Below are 20595 nucleotides of genomic sequence, written 5' to 3' on the forward strand. Positions count from 1 at the left end.
AATAAACAACACTGCTAATGTTTAGTGTTTGGTTCAGGTTGGCTTCCATTGTGCAACACAGTTTAATATAGAACCCTATGGGAAAAACCAGAGAGCTCTTTTTGTCAGAAAACACTGGCAAACATCCAAACATTCTATCCACACTGATCTGTGTCCACACTTGTATTCTAAGAAGAAGAAAAAAATAAATCTTGACATTTTCCAAATTTTAAGCCAATCTGTTTAGGAATTTGGAAAAAGCAATAACTTTTTTTTTTCTGTCAGTCATAACATTGATTGGTTATAACTTATGAATCGACTAGTCTATCGCTATAATATGAACATCATGGGCCGAAATTCATTGGGCCGAATTATCTTATTGTGTAAGGAGAGTCTGATAACCAGAAACGTTAATTAAATATAAATCCTAATCAAATATCCTTTTAACAAAATTTTAATACAATAAATATATCAGGTCGCATGATTTTAATTCTATACTATCAATAATGTATTCTGTTGTTTTAATACAAAATGAAATGCCACAATGGGCGTTTCCATTTGTTGGGATGGTTATTGGAGCAGACCTTGGGAACAAATTAAAATAATAACATTCATGATGGTCTCATCACTGTACAATAACCAAGTTGTCCTTCAAATAATATGCACAAACAAACACACAAATACATGTCCATAGTTATGGTACGTTTAACTCTTTTTTCTGAATTTATTTTACAAAGGCTGGCTGAGGCTCTTCATGCGTCTTCACAATCACTACTCGTCCAAATAATTATGACGTCTTGAATAGACGTCATAATTATTTGGACTAAATCACTACATGCACAAAATGATGCACATGATGCATATGATATTGATAAGGGATTGTAGTACATAGTGAGATATTTGTTATAAGCATGCATGGATTTGATCCTTTAAACTGTTGTATAATCTTACTTTAAAAAATCTTCATAGCTGTGGAACTGTCAACCTATATATTTGTTCCGAATAAGATTTGTTCCTGATTTTTGGGTCAGGAATGATATTATATAATATTTTTTCCAATGGGAATAGATATTACAATATAGACAATAGACAATATTTTATTCGCACAAACACATTTACATTAAATGGTTATGGCATACAAAATTAAAACAATAAACTGACAATAGTTAAATTGATTATAACTATATTAGAGTGACAGTGGTATTCACAGCGAAGAAGAAAAAGGCTATAAATATCAACAGTTTACACATTGTTAATGTTCATGAACAATTATAAAAAAGAACACAAACAAAAATTAGGTTGCATATTAAACAAAGTTACACAGATGTTCTTAATAAAAGACAATCATTAATATACTTTATGGTGATTTTTATAATGACTGGTAGACTGCTATTTAAAAGTACAGTCAAATGATTTAGTGTTATAGTGGACTGCAATTTAATAAAATTGAAATTAAGATTTTTATTAATATTTTGTATATAGGTATCCCTTAATGATTTATAGCATGGACAGATTGAGAAGAAATGGTATTCATCCTCAATTTCTTGTTTGTTACAGGATAAGCAAATGCGTTTATTTCTTTCAATGTTGGTATAACGCCCTCTTTCAATTGCTAGGGAATGCGCACTTAGTTTAAATTTACTGAAAACTGATCGGTCGGTTTTGAATTTACATATATCAATATATGGGGGCCTTTTTCTAATTCTTTTAGTATGACAAAAGAAATTTAATTTTTCACATTTATTGATAGAACAATTCATAATTTGATAAGCCTGGTCATAGATTCTTTGTTGGATACTATTTATGTGATATTTTAAATTAAAAGTATTAAAAGTGAGATGACCAAAACCTAATTTATTTAACCAGTCTTTTACAATGTTAACCCATTTACTTGTTTTCTCTACATTATTATATATTTTATGGACTAAAGTGTTAGGAGAGTTTACAATGTGGTTTAGAAATTTTATAGCTGAAAGGTGAATTTTAAAGTACAAAGGGATTCTGTTTGTCTCAGTTAAACAGGCTACATTTGTTGTTTTGCACTGTACTCCTAAAATTTCTTTAATAAATTTAATATGTAAATGTTCAAATGGATCTGAATCTTTGAACACTTGGCATACACCCCAAACTTCACTTCCATTATCATAAAGAGTTATTGGAACAACTAAAGTATCAAATAATTTTTCAAGCATACTGCAGGAATTATCTAAAGAGACTGTTTTTTTAATTTTAAACCAAGCTTTTCTTCCTTTTTCCATAAGATTTTTTTTTGAATGATTTAAACTTCCTGAACAATTTATAGTTATTCCAAGGTAACAAATAGATTTAACAGTCTCAAGATGTTCTTTTTCTACTTTAAAATAATTACAATGAGATTTTCCATTAGAATTGAATATTATAATTTTTGATTTTTGTTTGTTAACATCAAGTTTCCATAGGGAACAAAATTTAGTTAACTCATTTAGTGCATTTTGTAGCCCTTCTTGGGTTTCAGACAATAAAATAATGTCATCTGCATATAATAATGATGTTAGTTTAACATCTCCTATAATAATTGGTTGAGTGTTTGCATGATCAAGGTCATTTACAAGGCCATTTATATAAATATTAAACAAAGTGGGGCTAAGTACATCCCCTTGTTTTACTCCGCAATTTGATATAAATTCATGGCTAATACCATTTTGAAATTTAATTCTGCATTTGTTGTCATTATACATTGATTGGATGACGTTAAAAAGTTTGCCTGGAAGTCTGTTTTGGAGTAGAATGTAGAATAAACCCTAATACTTAGAATTAAACATAATACTTTTTCCAATCGGAATAATTATTACATCAGATTTTTTCCATTTTTTTCATTTTAATGAATGATATTTCAAAATGATAAAAGTCAAAATGTTATACCAGTCATAAGATAAAATTTCCACCATAATATTTATTCCAAAGATAATTTATTAGCCCCACAGGACGCAATTACGACTGGACACAATTACGAACGATTTCCAATATTTGCCCTCTGAGATCATATTTATTTATATTTATCAATAAATGTTTTTATAAATAAAAACCCTATTAAAATTCCCTTGTTTTTGTGATAATACAATTTATGTGCACTTGGTGAATGTTGATGACGATGACAAAATCATTCTGAAAATATTATAAGAACGGCAATCTGGCCAGCAAGTTATATAAAAAAAAACATAAAGGTAAGTGCATATTGCCTTCTTTTGTTAATATATAGAAAGAAAAATATCTCCTGATTCCGTCATATGCGTAATGCCTTTTATCTTGCCCAAATAACCCCACAATTGACGGTTTTCAGACTCTTGTGACCGTATTTATGGTCAAAAGAAAATATGTTAATTTTATTGAAAATTCCAGAGAACTCCGAAAGAAATGTTGACCTATATAAAAAAAATTCATAGATTAATGATAAGTACACCACCGAAATGGATAAACTTGAATTCAGGGCTCCTTTAAAGGAGGAACTTACAAAAAACAAAAAAAATCAGAAATCTTTCCTTTACACATGACCGACATTTCGTCTGCAACCACTGCGGAAGTAATTGAAGTAAAAAACAAACTTGTGCATCTTATTTTCCTATGCAAATGTGTGTTGAGATAAAGATTAATGTATGCTTTATCAATCTAGACTGTTGTCATTGATTTCTCCTGCAAAATATATCAATATAGTGCTGTTCGGAATTGCGTCCATATTTGGCTCTCTTGACCTGTAAAACGAGGTCACGCAAATCTTACTAAAGAAGCCTAACGTGAATAAAAATTTATGTGGGATATGATGCAAAATGGAAAGCCTTCATACATCTTAAATTCTATGGTATAAACAATTCAAGAAAAGTAGTCTACATAAAAAAATTATTAATCACAGTTCAAAAATTGTTCGTAATTGTGTCCGGTGAGGCTATATGCTATGTAATAAAACTTTCTGTTGGAATTTATTTTATGTGATAAAAATTCTGAGACATCAGTCCTTTTATTATGCTGATGGATAATAAAAGGACTGATGGAATTAAATATCACATAACAATAATTCCAAGTGGAACTTTTGTTACATAATGAATTATCTTTGGAATAAATATTATGATGGAACTTACATTCTGTGACAGAACTGTAGCTGTTGCCAGTGTTGGTCCTTATGTTATTTTTTGACTTTTTGTGGACCATAGATGGTCTGCAAATAGTAAAAAAAAAATATAAGGACCTAAGACCTACGGTTTCACAGCTAGATATAATTTCAATTACTTGGCTGTTTAATTATCTCAATTTTGCACCACAATACACCCCTCCCCTGGGGGGTTGTTCCCAACCTGTTTATTGTCTAACTGCTTATTTTTTTATACCACTTATGAACAATAAAAACATGATTGACACACCAAAAACCCTACCACTGATAAAAAAGTAAATATATTTAAAATCTTCACAAAATATACAAGAAATTCACAATAAGTACTAAAATGCAGCGATGGGGCATTAATTTTTAGGATACACATGTATATATATCCCAAAATTAGTTTCAGTTCTCTAGCTTGTCTCAACCATTCTAGAGTTATGTCCCTTTTAATAATGAATGGGAAAAATGCTGAAATTTTTGTTTCCATTATTAAACTTAGGTTTGCCTAATTATTACCAAGTTTTATGAAACTTATAAATACACAATGCTTATTACTACAAAACACAGAATTTGGATGCCATTGATCACTTACCTTTCTTGAGTTATGTCCCTTTTAGTTATATGGGAAAAGTTCTCTTACATTACTTTGCCTCAACCAAATGTTATAAAACCATTTAACTTATACACTGCTTATTCCACTAAACTCATATCAATTTAAAATTTGAGTAGGGTCTCTTTACTGTTTTTAAGAATGTTCCATTAATTACAAATGGAATAAATGCTGATTTTTTTAGTTTCCATTTTCCAACTTTAATTTGCCTGTGTGGGTTCACTTTTACCCTTATGGAGTTATGTCCCTGTATATGTGGTAAAATATCTCTTACTTAAGTTTTTCTCAACCAAAATGTTCTGAAACTTATACACAACTTATACACAATGCCACAAAACTCATGTCAATTTCAAATTTTTGGGGTCATTTTTTACCGTTCTCAAGAAATGTTCCATTATAAAACAGAAATGGGTGAATTTTAGAGTTTCCCTTCTACAGTTTGTTGGTGTGCGAACACTTTTACTCTTTTAGAGTTATGTCCCTTTATATACAGAAAAAGATATATACATGTAACTTAAGTTTATCTCAAGAAATGTTACGAAATCTATACAATGCTTATTACCACTAAACACTGATCAGGGTCGAATTTGGGTGGCATCACTTGAACAGTTTTCTAGTTATGTCTCTTTATATCGTTATCTGCAAGTGGTGGCATCATCTGTGTCCCATGGGCACATTCTCCATTTCTTTTTATCAAGTGGAAGAATGCAGTTAGAAAAAGAATTTACAGATAATGTTATTAAGTCCAGGGATATGTAATATTCACAATATCACTCTGTATAAGTGGTAGACTTATAGATTATTGTTGTTATCGTTGATCATTTCAATGAGATTGATTTTCTTGCTCGAGCCGGTGCGGCCAAAGCAAGAAATGCAATGGAGTTGAGATGACCCATGATATTCTGTTCATCACTATTTTACCTATGACGACGCTGTCAATTTCATGTCAATTTCATTAACAACGCCACGTGCCTCCTTAGTTTATAGCGATAATTTTTCATCTCAAGCAAGTAGCATGATATGACACATTATCACAGAAAAAGATCAAAGTAAAAATGCACAAAATAGCGAAAATGAAAATTATTGCAGATACGTATACATGCAATTCCTAATTTGTATTTGCTTATACAAATATGAAATATCTTATTAAAGAAAGCTCAATTATAAACATAAGTCAATATTAGCAGAGATACATGTACAACAAATAATAACTTTTAAACTTCTCACTTCAATTAATACTAAACAAGTATAAAAATATTGTGTGTTCCAATGGGAGTAACTCTAGAATGACATCGAAATAAAAATCAGTTTATTAATGTACATGATGTAGATATACACATGTACGTTATAAATAGCAAACAATATAAAAACATTGCACACATTTGCTCTAAGTAAAAAACACATTTTACTTGGCTATACTTCTGAATACATCAGTGTTTTCATTATAGTAATTTACTTAACAACTACATAAACTGAGAATTAATATGTTTAGTTTTAGAAATGTTTTTATTTAAACAGTTGTACACTAACTCCTTCCTTCAAATAGAAAATTTCAGGAGGTTGAATAGAAAAAGTTACTCATCTTCCACATTGTTCCACTGAATTTATTTATAGGAGTTTTTGGTATAGAGGTATCTACCAATTTCAAAATGAAGTTTATAACTGCTGGTTCTGAATATTGTCATACTTACTCTATCATTATCACTACTTACAATAATTATAGGTCAAGGTACAGTCTTCAACACAGAGCCTTGGCTCACACCAAACAGCAAGATATAAATGGCCCCAAAAAATTGCTAGTGTAAAACCATTCAAACAGGAAAACAAACTTACATCTATACATTTATATATCATTGTATATATCATTGTTTATTTTTTTCAGTTTTGCAAATTGCAATATAGGGAATATCAATATGCAATACAAGGACAGCATGGTTATAATGGTTAGAAGTTTAAAAGAAGACCTTTGTACTAGTATATATATCTATACTAACCATATAATAGTATGTGTTGTGTACATTTTGTAATTATGATATTTGGACAATGGACAAAATTATGGATGCAAATGTGTTGTCTCCCTTGTGGTTTATAGCATATCTCAAATGAAAGTCTTCTTGTCCTACTTTGACTAGTCTGTGGTTCCCTCCAAGCACTTGACCTTTTCTGTCAGTAAAAGCTGGCCACAATGACTAAGCTAAGAATGCTGGTGTTCAACACCAACCAATCCTAAATGAATCGATCTACAATCAAATTTTAAAACAAATTAGGTGGCAAGATTTATCTTAGAAGAAGATGACAATGCTCCAATCTACACAAGACAATTTCACATATATACAAAAAATGTAAATTTCATATAAAGGAGTAGGGGCTATAAGGCCTGTATTTGGCCCAAAAATTACTGCAAATTTAAAAGCTATCTTACATTTTCTTAAATTACTGAAAACTTGACTAAGGTACAAGGTATTCAGAAAAACAAAACATATTTGTCATTGAACAAGTGGCCATCATTTGACCATGGTAACAAATCATGACTTAATTTGCATATTTTGTAAAATTCCATATTTTCCTTGATTTTCATCGAATTTTAAGTATATTTTTGATTGAAAAAGTATGTGCGCACCCAAGAAACAACTTTATATTTGGTGAGATTATGTCAATAGTTATAATAAAGCTTCTGTTAAATTATTTTGTTGTTTCTTGGCTGCGCACAGTGTTTCCTCAATGGAAATAAAGATAGAAAACTGCATATATATTCTGTATTTTTCATTGGTTTTGTGAAAACAGTACATGTTATGACATAATTGTGATGTCATCAGATAAAAATCTTTATATTTTTCATTTATATTTCTTGACCCTATGCATTTCTAAACATTATATGCCAATTTGAAATAGTTATCAAACATTTGATTTTCTTGGGCCAAAACAAGGCCTTATTGCCCGTACTCCTTTCACCTCAAATGAGCTTATGTGTGAGTCTCACATATGAGCTCACCTAGGAACAGTATACTAATATATATGCATGTTCCTGCATGATCCGAGTAAAAGCAAACAATTTTTTTCTTAATACTTTTTCTGAAGGTGAATATGCTGTTTTATTCAAAATATTATTCATATATATATATCGAAACACCTACTCAAGTTTTATCAATATTGAAAAATGAAGAATATTCAACTTGCAACCATCACCACTGACAATTAACTCATGTCCTACATACATTCATGAATTCATGAGTTGTTCAGTCACTCATTGCATATTTTTATTTTTTTTTTTATTTTTCCATTAAATAGTATTCATGTTTATTGAAAAATATCTTTAAATAATGAACTTTATTTTATATTATGAGTGTATAATAGATAGTAAAATAACCATACATTTTTAGGTACATGTAACATACCGGTAGACTGAAATGGATGAAGTAATCAGTGTTTCTGTACCGGGATATAAAGATCAAGTATTCCAATCACTGCATCAGTTACAGCAAAGGGGAGTTAACTGTGATGTTACACTACAAGCATGTGATGGCACTGCAAATATACACAGCATTATCTTAGCAGCCAACAGCGAAAAACACATCTACAGCAAAATTTCACAAACAAATGAAAACCATCAAGTTGACTGTACAAAATACAGAATTCATGTAATAAAAGCTGTAGTGATATTTTTATACTCTGGAGAATTAGTTATTGAAAAAAGTTGTTACAATGATCTTGTACAAATCTGTAAAGACTTATATTTAAGCTCTGCATGTGATTCATTTAATCACCAGTATCAAATTACAAAGGTACATCCTAGTACTTATGATAAAGATGGTGTCAAAGTTTTTGAAAGAGAACTATACATTCACTCAAATAATAGTAATTCATCTTATGAAAGCACCAGTACAATTCCTTTAGGAAATGATGATCTTCCAGCTACACCAATGAAAACAGTCAGCAGAGGTGACAGTTTGTACCTGAAGGTGACTGATCTTAAAAATGATCAGGGAACCAGTTGTGATGACAATAACATGGAAACCTGTTCAGTTGAATATGGTTGCACCAATGACTCTAGACCCTCCAGTTCTTCACTTGGTGAAAACCTTATAAATCAAATAGAAAATATTGTAATGCAATGTGTTGATAATGAAAAAAAAGAAAAAAAAGGGGATGTATTTCCAGTGTTAACAATGGATAATGATAGCTCACCTGAACATTCTGAAAAATCTGACAGTAAATCAAAATGTGAAGAGACAAAATGTCCAAGCCTTAATCAAAACAATACATCTTTAGGTAGAAAGGCTACTAAAAGACCTTCTAGATTATTAAGTTCAGATACAAAGGAAAAGCCATCTAGAAAAAAGAAAAAGACATCATTGAATAAGAAGAGAAAAGTAACAAAGGTTATTAAAAGTAATAAACGCCAGAGAAATATTGACAATGATGAAGATGCCAAAGATCATCAGGACTATGATATGACTGATGACACAACAAGCCTTAAACCTAAAAAACAATGGAAATGTACCAAGTGTAATCTTATATTTCAGTCATTTTCAGAACGAGCAGAGCACATGAGGAAGCTTCACAAACCATATCCCTGTGAACTGTGTGATTGGGTGGGCGTTCAGCCACATCTGTATGCCTCACATATGTATGGTCAACATAAAGTTGTTATATACTCAGAAAGATATCCATTGGTACAGTGTGATTTTCAGGTATGTTAATACATGTGTGTTCAACATATAGTTATTATAAAACTAGAAAGATATCCATTAGTTCAGGTTTGTTCATACATGTGAGGTCAATATAAAGTTGTTATATACCCAGAAAGATATCCACAAGTTCAGTTATTATAAACATTGTACCTAGAAAGATATCCACGAATTCAGTGTGATGTTCTTGTATGTTCATGATGTACATGTGAGGTCAACATGAAATTGTTATATACTCAAGATATCCATTGGTTTAGTGTGATGGTCAGATATGTTCATACATGTGAGGTCAACATTAAGTTATTATAAACCCAGAAAGATATCCATGAGTTCAGTTATTATATACATTGTACCTAGAAAGATATCCATGAGTTAAGTTATTATATACATTGTACCTAGAAAGATATCCATGAGTTAAGTTATTATATACATTGTACCTAGAAAGATATCCATGAGTTAAGTTATTATATACATTGTACCTAGAAAGATATCCATGAGTTCAGTGTGATGTTCTTGTATGTATTTGAGGTCAAATTAAAGTTATTATATACCATTTGTACCTAGAAAGAAAGTCATTGGTCAGTATGATAGTTTGGAAAGATTCAAACAAGTGGGGTCATTATAAAGTTGTTGTAATCAATTGGGTCAGTGTGATGTTTAGGCATGAAAATGAGAATGGAAATGGGGAATGTGTCAAAGAGACAACAACCCGACCATAGAACAGATAACAGCAGCAGGTCACCAATAGGTCTTCAATGCAGAGAGAACCTCCCGCATGTTCATACATATGAGGTCAACATAAATTAATTTTACTGTACAAAATATTTGAATTAAGTAAAGGGTTTTACAGCTTACATGGGACATTTAGGTCATGTTTTAAGCTTTTTAAAACATACTACTTGATGCTAAAATGTTAGTCATCTGTTTGTAGTTATCATGACTGTTTCTAAACTTCATAAAATACCTTAAAAGTTTTCTTCTGAAACCATTATGAGATTCGTACAAGATGGTCCAATTTTGGTCATCCCTTGTTATTGTCCATCTGAATTGCATCAGGGAGGGAAAAAGTTGTCCAAATTCACTCACTAAATATCTTGATTTGGTTTGGATATACAGAAATTGCTTAATTTAAGGGCCACTCACGGGTGAGTCTCATGTTCATCTGGTGTATAAAGTTATAAGCCTGGCATCTTTGATGTGCTGCTGCCAGTAAATTACATGACATCCATATATTTTGGCTATACTCGTAAATGAATATAAATATTCTTACAATTGTAACTGAGTTTACATATACGTAGTATTTTTACCTCTGTTTTTTTTTTATGCAGGGATGCACATATAAATGTTTGAATATAAATATGAAGGATCATATGAGATGTCATAAGTATAAAAAAGAGAAGTTAGTATGTCATGTTTGTGGTATGGAGTTTACTTCAGAAGGAGGCTTACGTGCTCATTCATCATACCATAAAGAAGAGGAAATGAAGTTTAAATGTAAAGAATGTGATAAAGTATTTGGATGGAAACATGAACTAAGTGTAAGTGAAAATATATATATAATATAGTCAATTTATTGTTTGGATCTATTTTATCATGTTTATGGACAATTCACAATTTGTTTTTGTATAAACAGAGCACACATACATACATATGTGCAGTGGTGGATTCAGAAATTTTCATTAGAAGGGGCTCTGTGACTGACTGCCGAAGAGGTGGCCTGCTCCAGTCATGCTTCAGTGATTCCCTATATAATCAACCAAATTTTTCCCAGAAAAGGGGGGCCTGGGCCCCCTCTTAATCCGCCTCTGATGTGTATCATCATTTTATAGCAAAGTCAAAAGTATAAAAGTAATCTGAATTTAATGTCATTTCATTGCTCTATTAGGTCATGGAGACTAAAATTATAAATTATATTGCAATTAAATATCTTCTTCTTACTGTGGGACGTCCATGACCAAAAATTACTTGTCCCTGGATGGGCCTTCAAAATGTCTTAATGAGAACCCTGTGCTGGGCCCTCTGGAAAACACTCTAAATCTGCCTCTAATAAAGTGGAAAAGAAAGGATAATGATACATTGTGATATATGAATTGAAAACACAAAATGAACACAGACTACAAACGCATTTGTCGTTTTTACCCAAAAGCAAACAGTACTTTTATTGCTGTTCTACATCTCAAAGTCACATTTAGGTCTTCAACATAGAGAATTGCATTCACACCTTACTAAAATTTCAAGATTTATTCTATAACCATTGTGGGTAGATTTCTTAAAGGTCAAGGTCGCAAATACTAATAATAAACAAATCAGTGATGTAAAAAAGAATTCAACGAGATATATATAGAGAACAGTTGTTGGAGTTAAAACCCAATCTGGTCATAGGATCAGTCACAAATAATGAAATTAATTCTCCTATTTATTATGAGGTCAACTTGGGTATATAGCCATATATTCCACATGTGTCAGAAAGATTTATAATATATATTTGTGGATATCCTATAATTGGTCCTTGATCAAAGTCTTTCATACTGAAAATATAATTCTAAAGAAATGCAACCACCAACAATTTGTTATAATTTGAAACAGCCCTTATCTAAGTTTACAATTTCATGATTTAGTCAATTCCATACCTAGGTTTTCAGTGTTAGTGTGTAAGTTCCTAGTTTCCTCTCAATTATGCAATGAACATTTTTTTCCTTCATTTTATTTTCACATTTTCTGCATGAATTAAGTTTTTACTTCATGTTGATTGCATATTAAGTTATATTGGTTAAAGCAAATAACACATAATTCATAGTTTTACATTTGATGCATGAGTTTCCTAGCTTTAGTTTCACAGCAATGCTTTGTTTTTTGTTGTCGGTGCCATATAGTTTTACCCTTGTCTGAAATCCCAAATTCCATAATTCCGTAATTCCGAAATTCCGTAATTCTGAAATTCCGTCATTCTGTCATTCCGCAACAAACCATTATACAGCCTTTTTTTCCAAACGCCTTCAGATATTGGGCTGATTTTTTATATGTGAGTTAACCATGATGAGTTACAGATCAAGTTTAAGTTTTGTTCCGCTCCACTAATTTTTGCCGAAATTACAGCCTTTGAACTTTGAGAATTTGTTGAAAATCATTGAAAATCACAGTTATACAGACTTTTTTTCTAAACACCTTCAGGTATTGGGCTGATTTTTTATATGTGAGTTAACCATGATGAGTTACAGATCAAGTTGAAGTTTCGTTCTGCTCCACTAATTTTAGCTGAAATTACAGGCTTTGGACTTTGAGAAATTGTTGAAAATCACAGTTATACAGACTTTTTTTCTAAACGCCTTCAGATATTGGGCTGATTTTTGGTATGTGAGTTAACCATGATGAGTTACAGATCAAGTTGAAGTTTAGTTCTGCTCCGCTAATTTTTGCTAAAATTACGGGCTTTGGACTATGAGAAATTGTTGAAAATCACAGTTATACAGATTTTTTTTCTATACGCCTCCAGATTTTGAGCTGATGTTTGATATATGAGACTACCATCATGTTTGTGGCCACATGTGTTTATATTGAAATTGCAGATTTTTTAACTTTTTGGGACGTGGCCATTCTTGTCACTTTGACACATCTAGTTTAACTTATACTTAGGTTTTAAAGCTAAGTTTGACACATAATACTCAAGTTTTTAGCTAAGATTCACATTTACAGCAGAATGCATCAAGTGTGAAGGTAAAGGTATAATCTTTGGTCAGCTTGCTTGTTAGCTGAACCATGAAATCATTTTTAGGTTAGGTAAACTACCCTCCTTTAAGAGAAGACTAGTTTGACAGATAACCAATCTATCTGTCTAAAGGACTAGACTACTCCAAAAGGAGGGTAGTATACCTAACCTTATACATGTAATGACTTCACAATTCAGCTAACAAGCAAGCTAACCAAATATTATACATTCAACTACACACTCAAAGCATTCTGCTGTAATGCTTTAATGTCCCAAGCTTACAAATGTATATTAAAAAACAAAAAAGATGGAGTGCTTTAATTGATATTAGATATGCAGGTGACAGTAGGTCCATATATAACATGTATGGCAATCATCATTATCAACAAATTAATTACTCTTTTGTGAATCGACAGTTTTACATCTATATAAAACAGTTCACTTCTAAGATGAGCAATAATTTAATCAAACGTTTATATAATGCATGGGTTTTTTTTCTGCAAAGGGAATGACATTGCACCCATTGTACAGATAGCTACTACCTTATAATTATTTACATTATGAGAATAAAGGATGTATTTGCACAGAATAATGCTGTTTGTTTTCATTGTAAAAAATCATAACTCATGCCAGTGACATCTTTTCCTAATTGAATTTTTCAGAAACACCTGACTGCTGAACATAAAACACACAATCTTTGTCACCTGTGTCCATTCAAGTCCAAGAATAAGACGTCACTGATTGTACACCTCCATAATAAACATGCAGAACCTATCCCAGAGAAAATGAAAACGTAAGTTCAAAAGTAGCAGGTAATTAAATGTGAATCAAAGGCAAAATTGGGACAGTTGTCATTGGAAAGGTAAAATTAAAAAATTAAACATTAAAGGTGACACTACAAGGTCTGTAAAATGTGAATCAAAGGAAAATGACTCAGTTGTCAATATATTGGAAGGTAACATTACAACAATGAACTTTAAAAGGTCAGTAAAATGTGAATTAAATGCAATCCCAATGTAAATGTAGTTCAGCTTGCTTTCTTAGTTATGAATATATCCTGACTTTTTTACATAAAGTCATCATGCCTTTTCTGGAAAGAGGTCAAAATACCATGGCTAAGTGTAATTTTCAAAACATCTTTTCCAGCATGTAATACATACACACTACTTATTGGTGTATTATTACTACCTAAAGGAGTTAAAATAGCTTGATTTTTTTTTAAATAAAAGGTCTATAGTAGGGGGTTCAATATACTGCAGGGGGGTCAAAATACCATGGCTAACTAAAATATTCAAAATATCTTTTCCAGCATGTTAAATACATACATACTACTTATTGGAGTATTTTGACCCCTCCCCCTTTTTTACCATAAAAAATTAAAACTACCTTTGTATGCACTTTAGTATATGTTGAAATTTCAAATAATTACAGCATTCAAGTTACATGGTCCAGTTATAAATGCCTCAAGAAGTATTTTGAATGAAGTTTTGTTGGTTAAGACTTCAGAGCACTTGTCATGCTTGTACCAAGCAAAGATATTTTTTTTAACCAATCGTAGAAAATTGACCTCCCCTTCTTGTATGAATAATTTTTAATCTACGATACGCTTTAGAATAATGTATAATGTTCTTATAATCATCTAGAATGAAAAAAACAGGGCAGAATTTCAATTTACCATGGGAGGTCAATTTTCCATGGGGGGTTCATTTTACCATAGCAGTATTTTGACCCGGGGTCAATTTACCATGGGGGGTTCAAAATACCATATGACAAAGGTAACAAATTTTTACAACAATGAACTTCAAGGTCAGTAAAATGTGAATTAAAGATCTCTAGAGAAATTGGACAGTTTTCAATGGTAAGTTATGGGTAATAAATTTTATAACAATGAACTTGAAAAGGTCACTTCAAGGTCAGTTGAATGTGAATCAAAGGAAAATGAGTCATTATTGATAACAACAACAATACATTGTACTTTATTTTTAGAGGTTTACACAGTCAGCTGTATAAGTTATCTTCCCTGAATCCCTCGTCATAGAAAGCAACAAAAATAAATCTTATAAAATCAAAAATGCAATCATATATATACATGACATACATTAGTTATAGTATAAAAGTCAAGTATAATAAGTCTAATTGTGTAAATGGAACAATGAAACTTAAAAGCTTGAGCAGTAAAGGTCACAAAAAAATATAACTTTCATGCTGAGCTTAGTTGTTTGTTATTTTGGAAAAAGATAATTAGGGCCCTGCCTTTAGGCGGGTCGCCCTATAGTGATCAGTCTGATGTCCGTCCATTCATCCGTCCATCCGAATCTAGAGAACCATTATGATTTCATACTTTATACTTTACATGTTTATTAACCACCACCAGAGGGCGTGTCATGATGTATGTACAACTTCCTAGGTCAAAGGCGGGTCGCCCTATGGTGATCAGTCTGTCCGTCCGTCCGTAACACTTTAACTTTGTGTCCGCTCCATATCTAGAGAACCATTATGATTTCATACTTTATACTTTACATGTTTATTAACCACCACCAGAGGGCATGTCATGATGTATGTACAACTTCCTAGGTCAAAGGTCAAGGTCAAAAAACTTTGGTTTCAGTTGACAACCCTGTGTCCTGTGGTGAAGATCGTGTCCGCTCTATATCTTGAGAACCGTTATGATTTCAAAGTTTATACTTGACATGTATATGAACCAACACCAGAGGGTGTGTCATAATTTATGAACGACTGCCTAGGGCAAAGTTAAAGGTCAAAAACTTTGGTTTCAGTTGACAACCCCTGTCCTATGGTAAAGATGGTGTCCGCTCTATATCTTGAGAACCGTTATCATTTCAAAGTTTATACTTAACATGTATATAAACCAACACCAAAGGGTGTGTCATAATTTATTTACAACTTCCTAGGTCAAAGGTCAAGGTCAAAAACTTTGATTACAGTTGACAAACCCATGTCCTATGGTAAAGATACAATTTTTTAATGCACATTATTCACAGCGGGGCCCACAGAGATGGCTCCCATCTCAATGATATCTAGTTTTTTTTGCAATAACTGAAGTTATTTAATTGTTAGGAACTTTCAGTAGAAGAAATATTACTTGAATATAAATGGCATGAACAGGTGAAACTTTTTTAATTACTATTAAAATTGACAATGAAAATGAGGAATGTGTCAAAGAGACAACAACTTGACCAAAGAGCAGACAACTGCCAAAGGCCACCAATGGGTCTTCGACACAGAGAGAACATCCTCTACTCTGGACAGCCTTCAACTAGCCCCTAAACAGAAAATGTACTAGTACATCACTACACGTATGAATGAATTCATTAACAACAGATGGAAAATCATGAAAATAAAAATGAAGTTCAAATATCCTTGAAAACAATTTTTAGACTTAAATAGTAACCTCATGTATGGGATGTTCCTAGGTAGATCTATACCACAAATAATATCATGATGACAAACACAGATATCAATATTGAGATTAAGTATAAAATTTGTTTTTGAATGTTAAAGATGTTTTTACTTATTTCTTCTTTATTTTTTTTCAGGTATAAATGTGATATGTGTGATTTCTACTGTTTTTATCCAAGTTATCTAAAAATACACAAACAAGAAAGTCATTCAGGTAAACTTAGATTTAGTTAGTAAAACATACATGTTTAAGAAATGATAACAAAATAGCATACTTAACATATATATATATATATATATATATATATATATATAAATATATATATATTGTTAGTAAGGTGAAATGTCTATAGCTGACTATGTGGTATGGACTTTTCTCATTGTTGAAGGTTTGTACAGTGACCTATAGTTGTTAAATAATGTGGTGTTTACCAATGAGACAAATTTCTACCTGATACAAAATGATTTAGAAGTTAACAAATATAAGTCAACATATGTCCTTCAACAATGAGCACTAGAAATGCCCCTTTACAAATGAGAAAAAAGGCAGATTTTTCTAATATCTGTTCTCTAACTTACTTTAGCCTTAACCAAATGTTATGAAACTTATACACGTTGCTTATTACCACAAAATACAGACAAAATTTGAGCTTCCTGAAATTAGCCAGTTATAAAATATTTTAGGAAAATTCATCCTACAACAGTTTACATACCTTTAACCACGCACTAAATGCCTGTGATTTTGTGGGTATGTTCTAGTTGTGTTTATGATAGCTATTAAATAGCATACTGCATAGTTCCCTATAAAAGACACTGAAATAATTCAAACTAGAAAACTAACGACCTGATTTATGTTATAAACAATGAACAAAAAACAATATGATATACAACAACAAAAAATTAAGATGATTCCTGTTTGACTTATAGCAATGAATGATAAACATGTTTGTGTAAGCAATATATAACTCATTGTCTTCTTTCTGCAGATTCCATGAATTTCCAATGCAATGTTTGTCCAAAAAAATTTAAAAGTAAGAAAGCTTTAAGAAGTCACTGGGACTGTGCCCATAGTTGTAAGTATATGTAAGCATCTTCCTTGGATGGCTATAGTGAGAAACATATTATTAAGGGGATGGCAATTAGAATTTCTAGATAGATTTTTACTGTTTGGGTTATTAATTTGGTGCTGCCAAAAAAATATGTATTTTCACTAATGTAAACCAGTAGTTATTGCAGTGTCCTAATTTTTTGTGGCAGAATATTCATTTTCCTCCTGTCTTAAGCATATATTAATATAGTATTACCAGGCCAGAATGTTCCATTTAAAAATCCCTATCTTGTTTATTATGAGAAAATTTCAACAAAGATGAATAGAAGAGATGAGAAAAATAATTTGATTGTTCTTACGTTTTGGCTAGATAGATTTGAAATAATTCACAATACCAGTTGAGTTTTTGAGATAATTATTCAATAAATCCCACCATTTTGTTTCAGCAAACTTTTACAAATGTGACAAGTGCAGTTACACAACAAGATCACAGACAACACTACAAATTCATCAACAGAGCACACATTCTGTAAGTATTTAAGTTGCTAGGGGCAACAAGTGCAGTAACTCTGCAAGATCAAAAACATCACAATCAATTCATGATTCTGTAAGTACATATAAACTTGATTGGTTGTTAGAGGATAATCAGGATAATTACATTATAACATCATATATTTTCATACAAAGTACTGACATTTTGTTAAGAAATTAAAGCTCTTATTTTATTTTTAAGATTTACATATTTTTTGTTCCAGAATTGCAAACTTTTAAAAGAAACAGCAGATGTTTTCTTATGTTGAATCTGTTTATTTTTTTTCTTCAACTTTTTGCAGAGCCAACAAACCATCTCATTGTCATTGAAGATCCAGTATGATGTTTTATTAATCTTTTTTTTTTCAACTTTTTTGGCAGGAAGCTCGACCATTTTCCTGTCATCTCTGCGAGTACAGCTGTAAATTAAAAGGAAATTTAAACAGTCATATGAAGAATATACACAAATTAGAAATAGTTTCTATTAATAAATTACACGAAAAAGTGGTTAAAACAGGTAAAGGCTATGATGAATATATGGAGGCTAGAAGAAAACGTTTTTTTGAACCAGACAAGACCTCATTAGAATTAATAGAAACTAGACCACTTGATCAGAGCTGTGGTGCTCCTATGGCAGAGGATGATACTGGTGAACAATATCAGGATTTACTCAACATTGTTAGAACTTGTAATTTACCTTTGTCCTAACATAATGTGTGATACATGTGAACCGATGATATACTGGGAATTCATTTAATCCCATTGGTTCTAATTAATGTGGATTGAAAGAAAAAATTTATTACCTGGATATTTGGTTTTGCTAAAGTCTGCAATTTATTAGCATAGAAAACTAAAAAGCAGTGAGAAGGTATCAATTTGATGACAGAAAAATAGATGCAATTAAGATTTTATTCTAATCCATATCAATGAAACATCTTCTGAAAGTGTTACTGCAGCTGGAAAAATTGTGACAATGAAGCTATTCATGTATTAAAAACAAAATGCTTTTTTTATAACAAAAGAAAAGATAAAAATAATCAGATGCATGTAGTCTGCTCTGACATGTCTAATACATACACTATACACACAGTAGTTGTATAATACCATAAAATTGAGAATTGAAATGGAGAATTTGTCAAAGAGACAGCAACCCAACCAAAGTGCAATAACAGCTGAAAGCCACCAGTATACATGTATTAGGTTGGTATATATTGCATTAACCTGTAGGTACTGTTTTTATGTACACCAGTGTGTTTGTATGAATCAATGCAAAACTAGTGACATGATAAACTCATTACATGGTGGTTACCATGTCTGTCTTTCTATATATTTGTTGTTTTATTATTATTGATATAAAGATTATGTAACTCCCAATGTGAGAATTAATGTTAATTTAATGAAAACAACTTCAAATAAAATTTAGGTGTTTAACACAAGTATTTTTGTGTATCTGAAAAACGACCTTTGTTTTGTTTGTTTTGTTTGTCAATTGTAGCTATTTTCAGAATACTATTTTGTTTGTATGTGTGTTTTTGTAAACTGCTTAAAGGTACTATTATCATAATCAACATCTTCCTTTAAAACCTTTCATCAATGATTTAAGGGATCCATAGATTTGTTCTGATGAGAAAGCTTCCGACATGCCAAGAGGGTACTTATACAGTGGCCAATCCAGGTGGAGTGTTTTGGGGGTTGGAATAAAAGCTTTTAAGAAGTTAGCTAACAGAAAAATAGCAATCACTTTTGACAATCACTGCATTTGAATGGGACATATAGTTGTATCCCACCCACACACACACACACTTTATCCTGAGTTGGGAAAAAAATGGCTGGATCCACCCCTTTCAGAGCTCTTCAATATAAAAAAGAAGATGTGGTATGATTGCCAATGAGACAACTATCCACAAAAGACCAAAATGACACAGACATTAACAACTATAGGTCACCTTACGGCCTTCAACAATGAGCAAAGCCCATACCGCATAGTCAGCTATAAAAGGCCCCGATAAGACAATGTAAAACAATTCAAACGAGAAAACTAACGGCCTTATTTATGTAAAAAAATGAATGAAAAACAAAGTACATTTTGGCAGTAGTCTATGATATTGCTATTATCATGTTTCATTTAAAGCAAACTAGTATATACAAAAAATCATTGTAAACATTAATGTATCTGTCAAAAGGAAAGTAGAGATTTAAAGAGAAATCAAAATTTTACAATATAATAAATAGTTTTAGATTAAATCTTTGTGCAACTAACACTTTGTTAAGTGGGTCCAACCAAATGTTTTGAAACTTATGCACAATGCCTTTTACCTCAAAATACAGATTAAGTTAAAATTTTGCTGGTGTTACTTTTACTTTTTGTCGCCTGCGACTTTTGTCACAGAAAGCTTGACATAGGGATAGTAATCCGGCAGTGGCGGCGTTAGCTAACTTCTTAAAAGCTTTATATTTCAGAAGGTGTTTAACCTGGATGCTTCA

At 31.4% G+C, this 20595-nt stretch overlaps 1 protein-coding gene across 2 annotated transcripts; it reads left to right on the forward strand.

Moving 5' to 3' along the window:
- Positions 1-524: 524 nt before the first annotated feature.
- On the forward strand, positions 525-19542 carry LOC139528447 (PR domain zinc finger protein 5-like). Of its 2 annotated transcripts, none has more exons than XM_071324422.1 (9): positions 525-678; positions 6601-6721; positions 8099-9409; positions 10735-10944; positions 13775-13905; positions 16670-16746; positions 17519-17605; positions 18027-18109; positions 18493-19542. In XM_071324422.1, the coding sequence occupies exons 3-9, from the start codon at positions 8126-8128 to the stop codon at positions 18817-18819; spliced, it is 2199 nt and encodes a 732-aa protein (XP_071180523.1). In that variant the 5' UTR covers positions 525-678; positions 6601-6721; positions 8099-8125; the 3' UTR covers positions 18820-19542. The 2 variants fall into 2 exon arrangements, with proteins under 2 accessions (XP_071180523.1, XP_071180524.1); XM_071324423.1 differs by having other exon boundaries at positions 552-678; positions 6601-6692.
- Positions 19543-20595: the final 1053 nt, after the last annotated feature.

Source organism: Mytilus edulis, chromosome 6 (genome assembly GCF_963676685.1).
Source record: "Mytilus edulis chromosome 6, xbMytEdul2.2, whole genome shotgun sequence".
Lineage (NCBI taxonomy): Eukaryota > Metazoa > Mollusca > Bivalvia > Mytilida > Mytilidae > Mytilus > Mytilus edulis.

Coding starts and splice junctions, on each gene's coding strand:
- LOC139528447 (XM_071324422.1), top strand. CDS start 8,126: ATGGATGAAGTAATCAGTGTTTCTGTACCGGGATATAAAGATCAAGTA. Junction 13,906..16,669: donor ATCCCAGAGAAAATGAAAAC/GTAAGTTCAAAA, acceptor ATTTTTTTTCAG/GTATAAATGTGATATGTGTG. Junction 17,606..18,026: donor CTGGGACTGTGCCCATAGTT/GTAAGTATATGT, acceptor ATTTTGTTTCAG/CAAACTTTTACAAATGTGAC.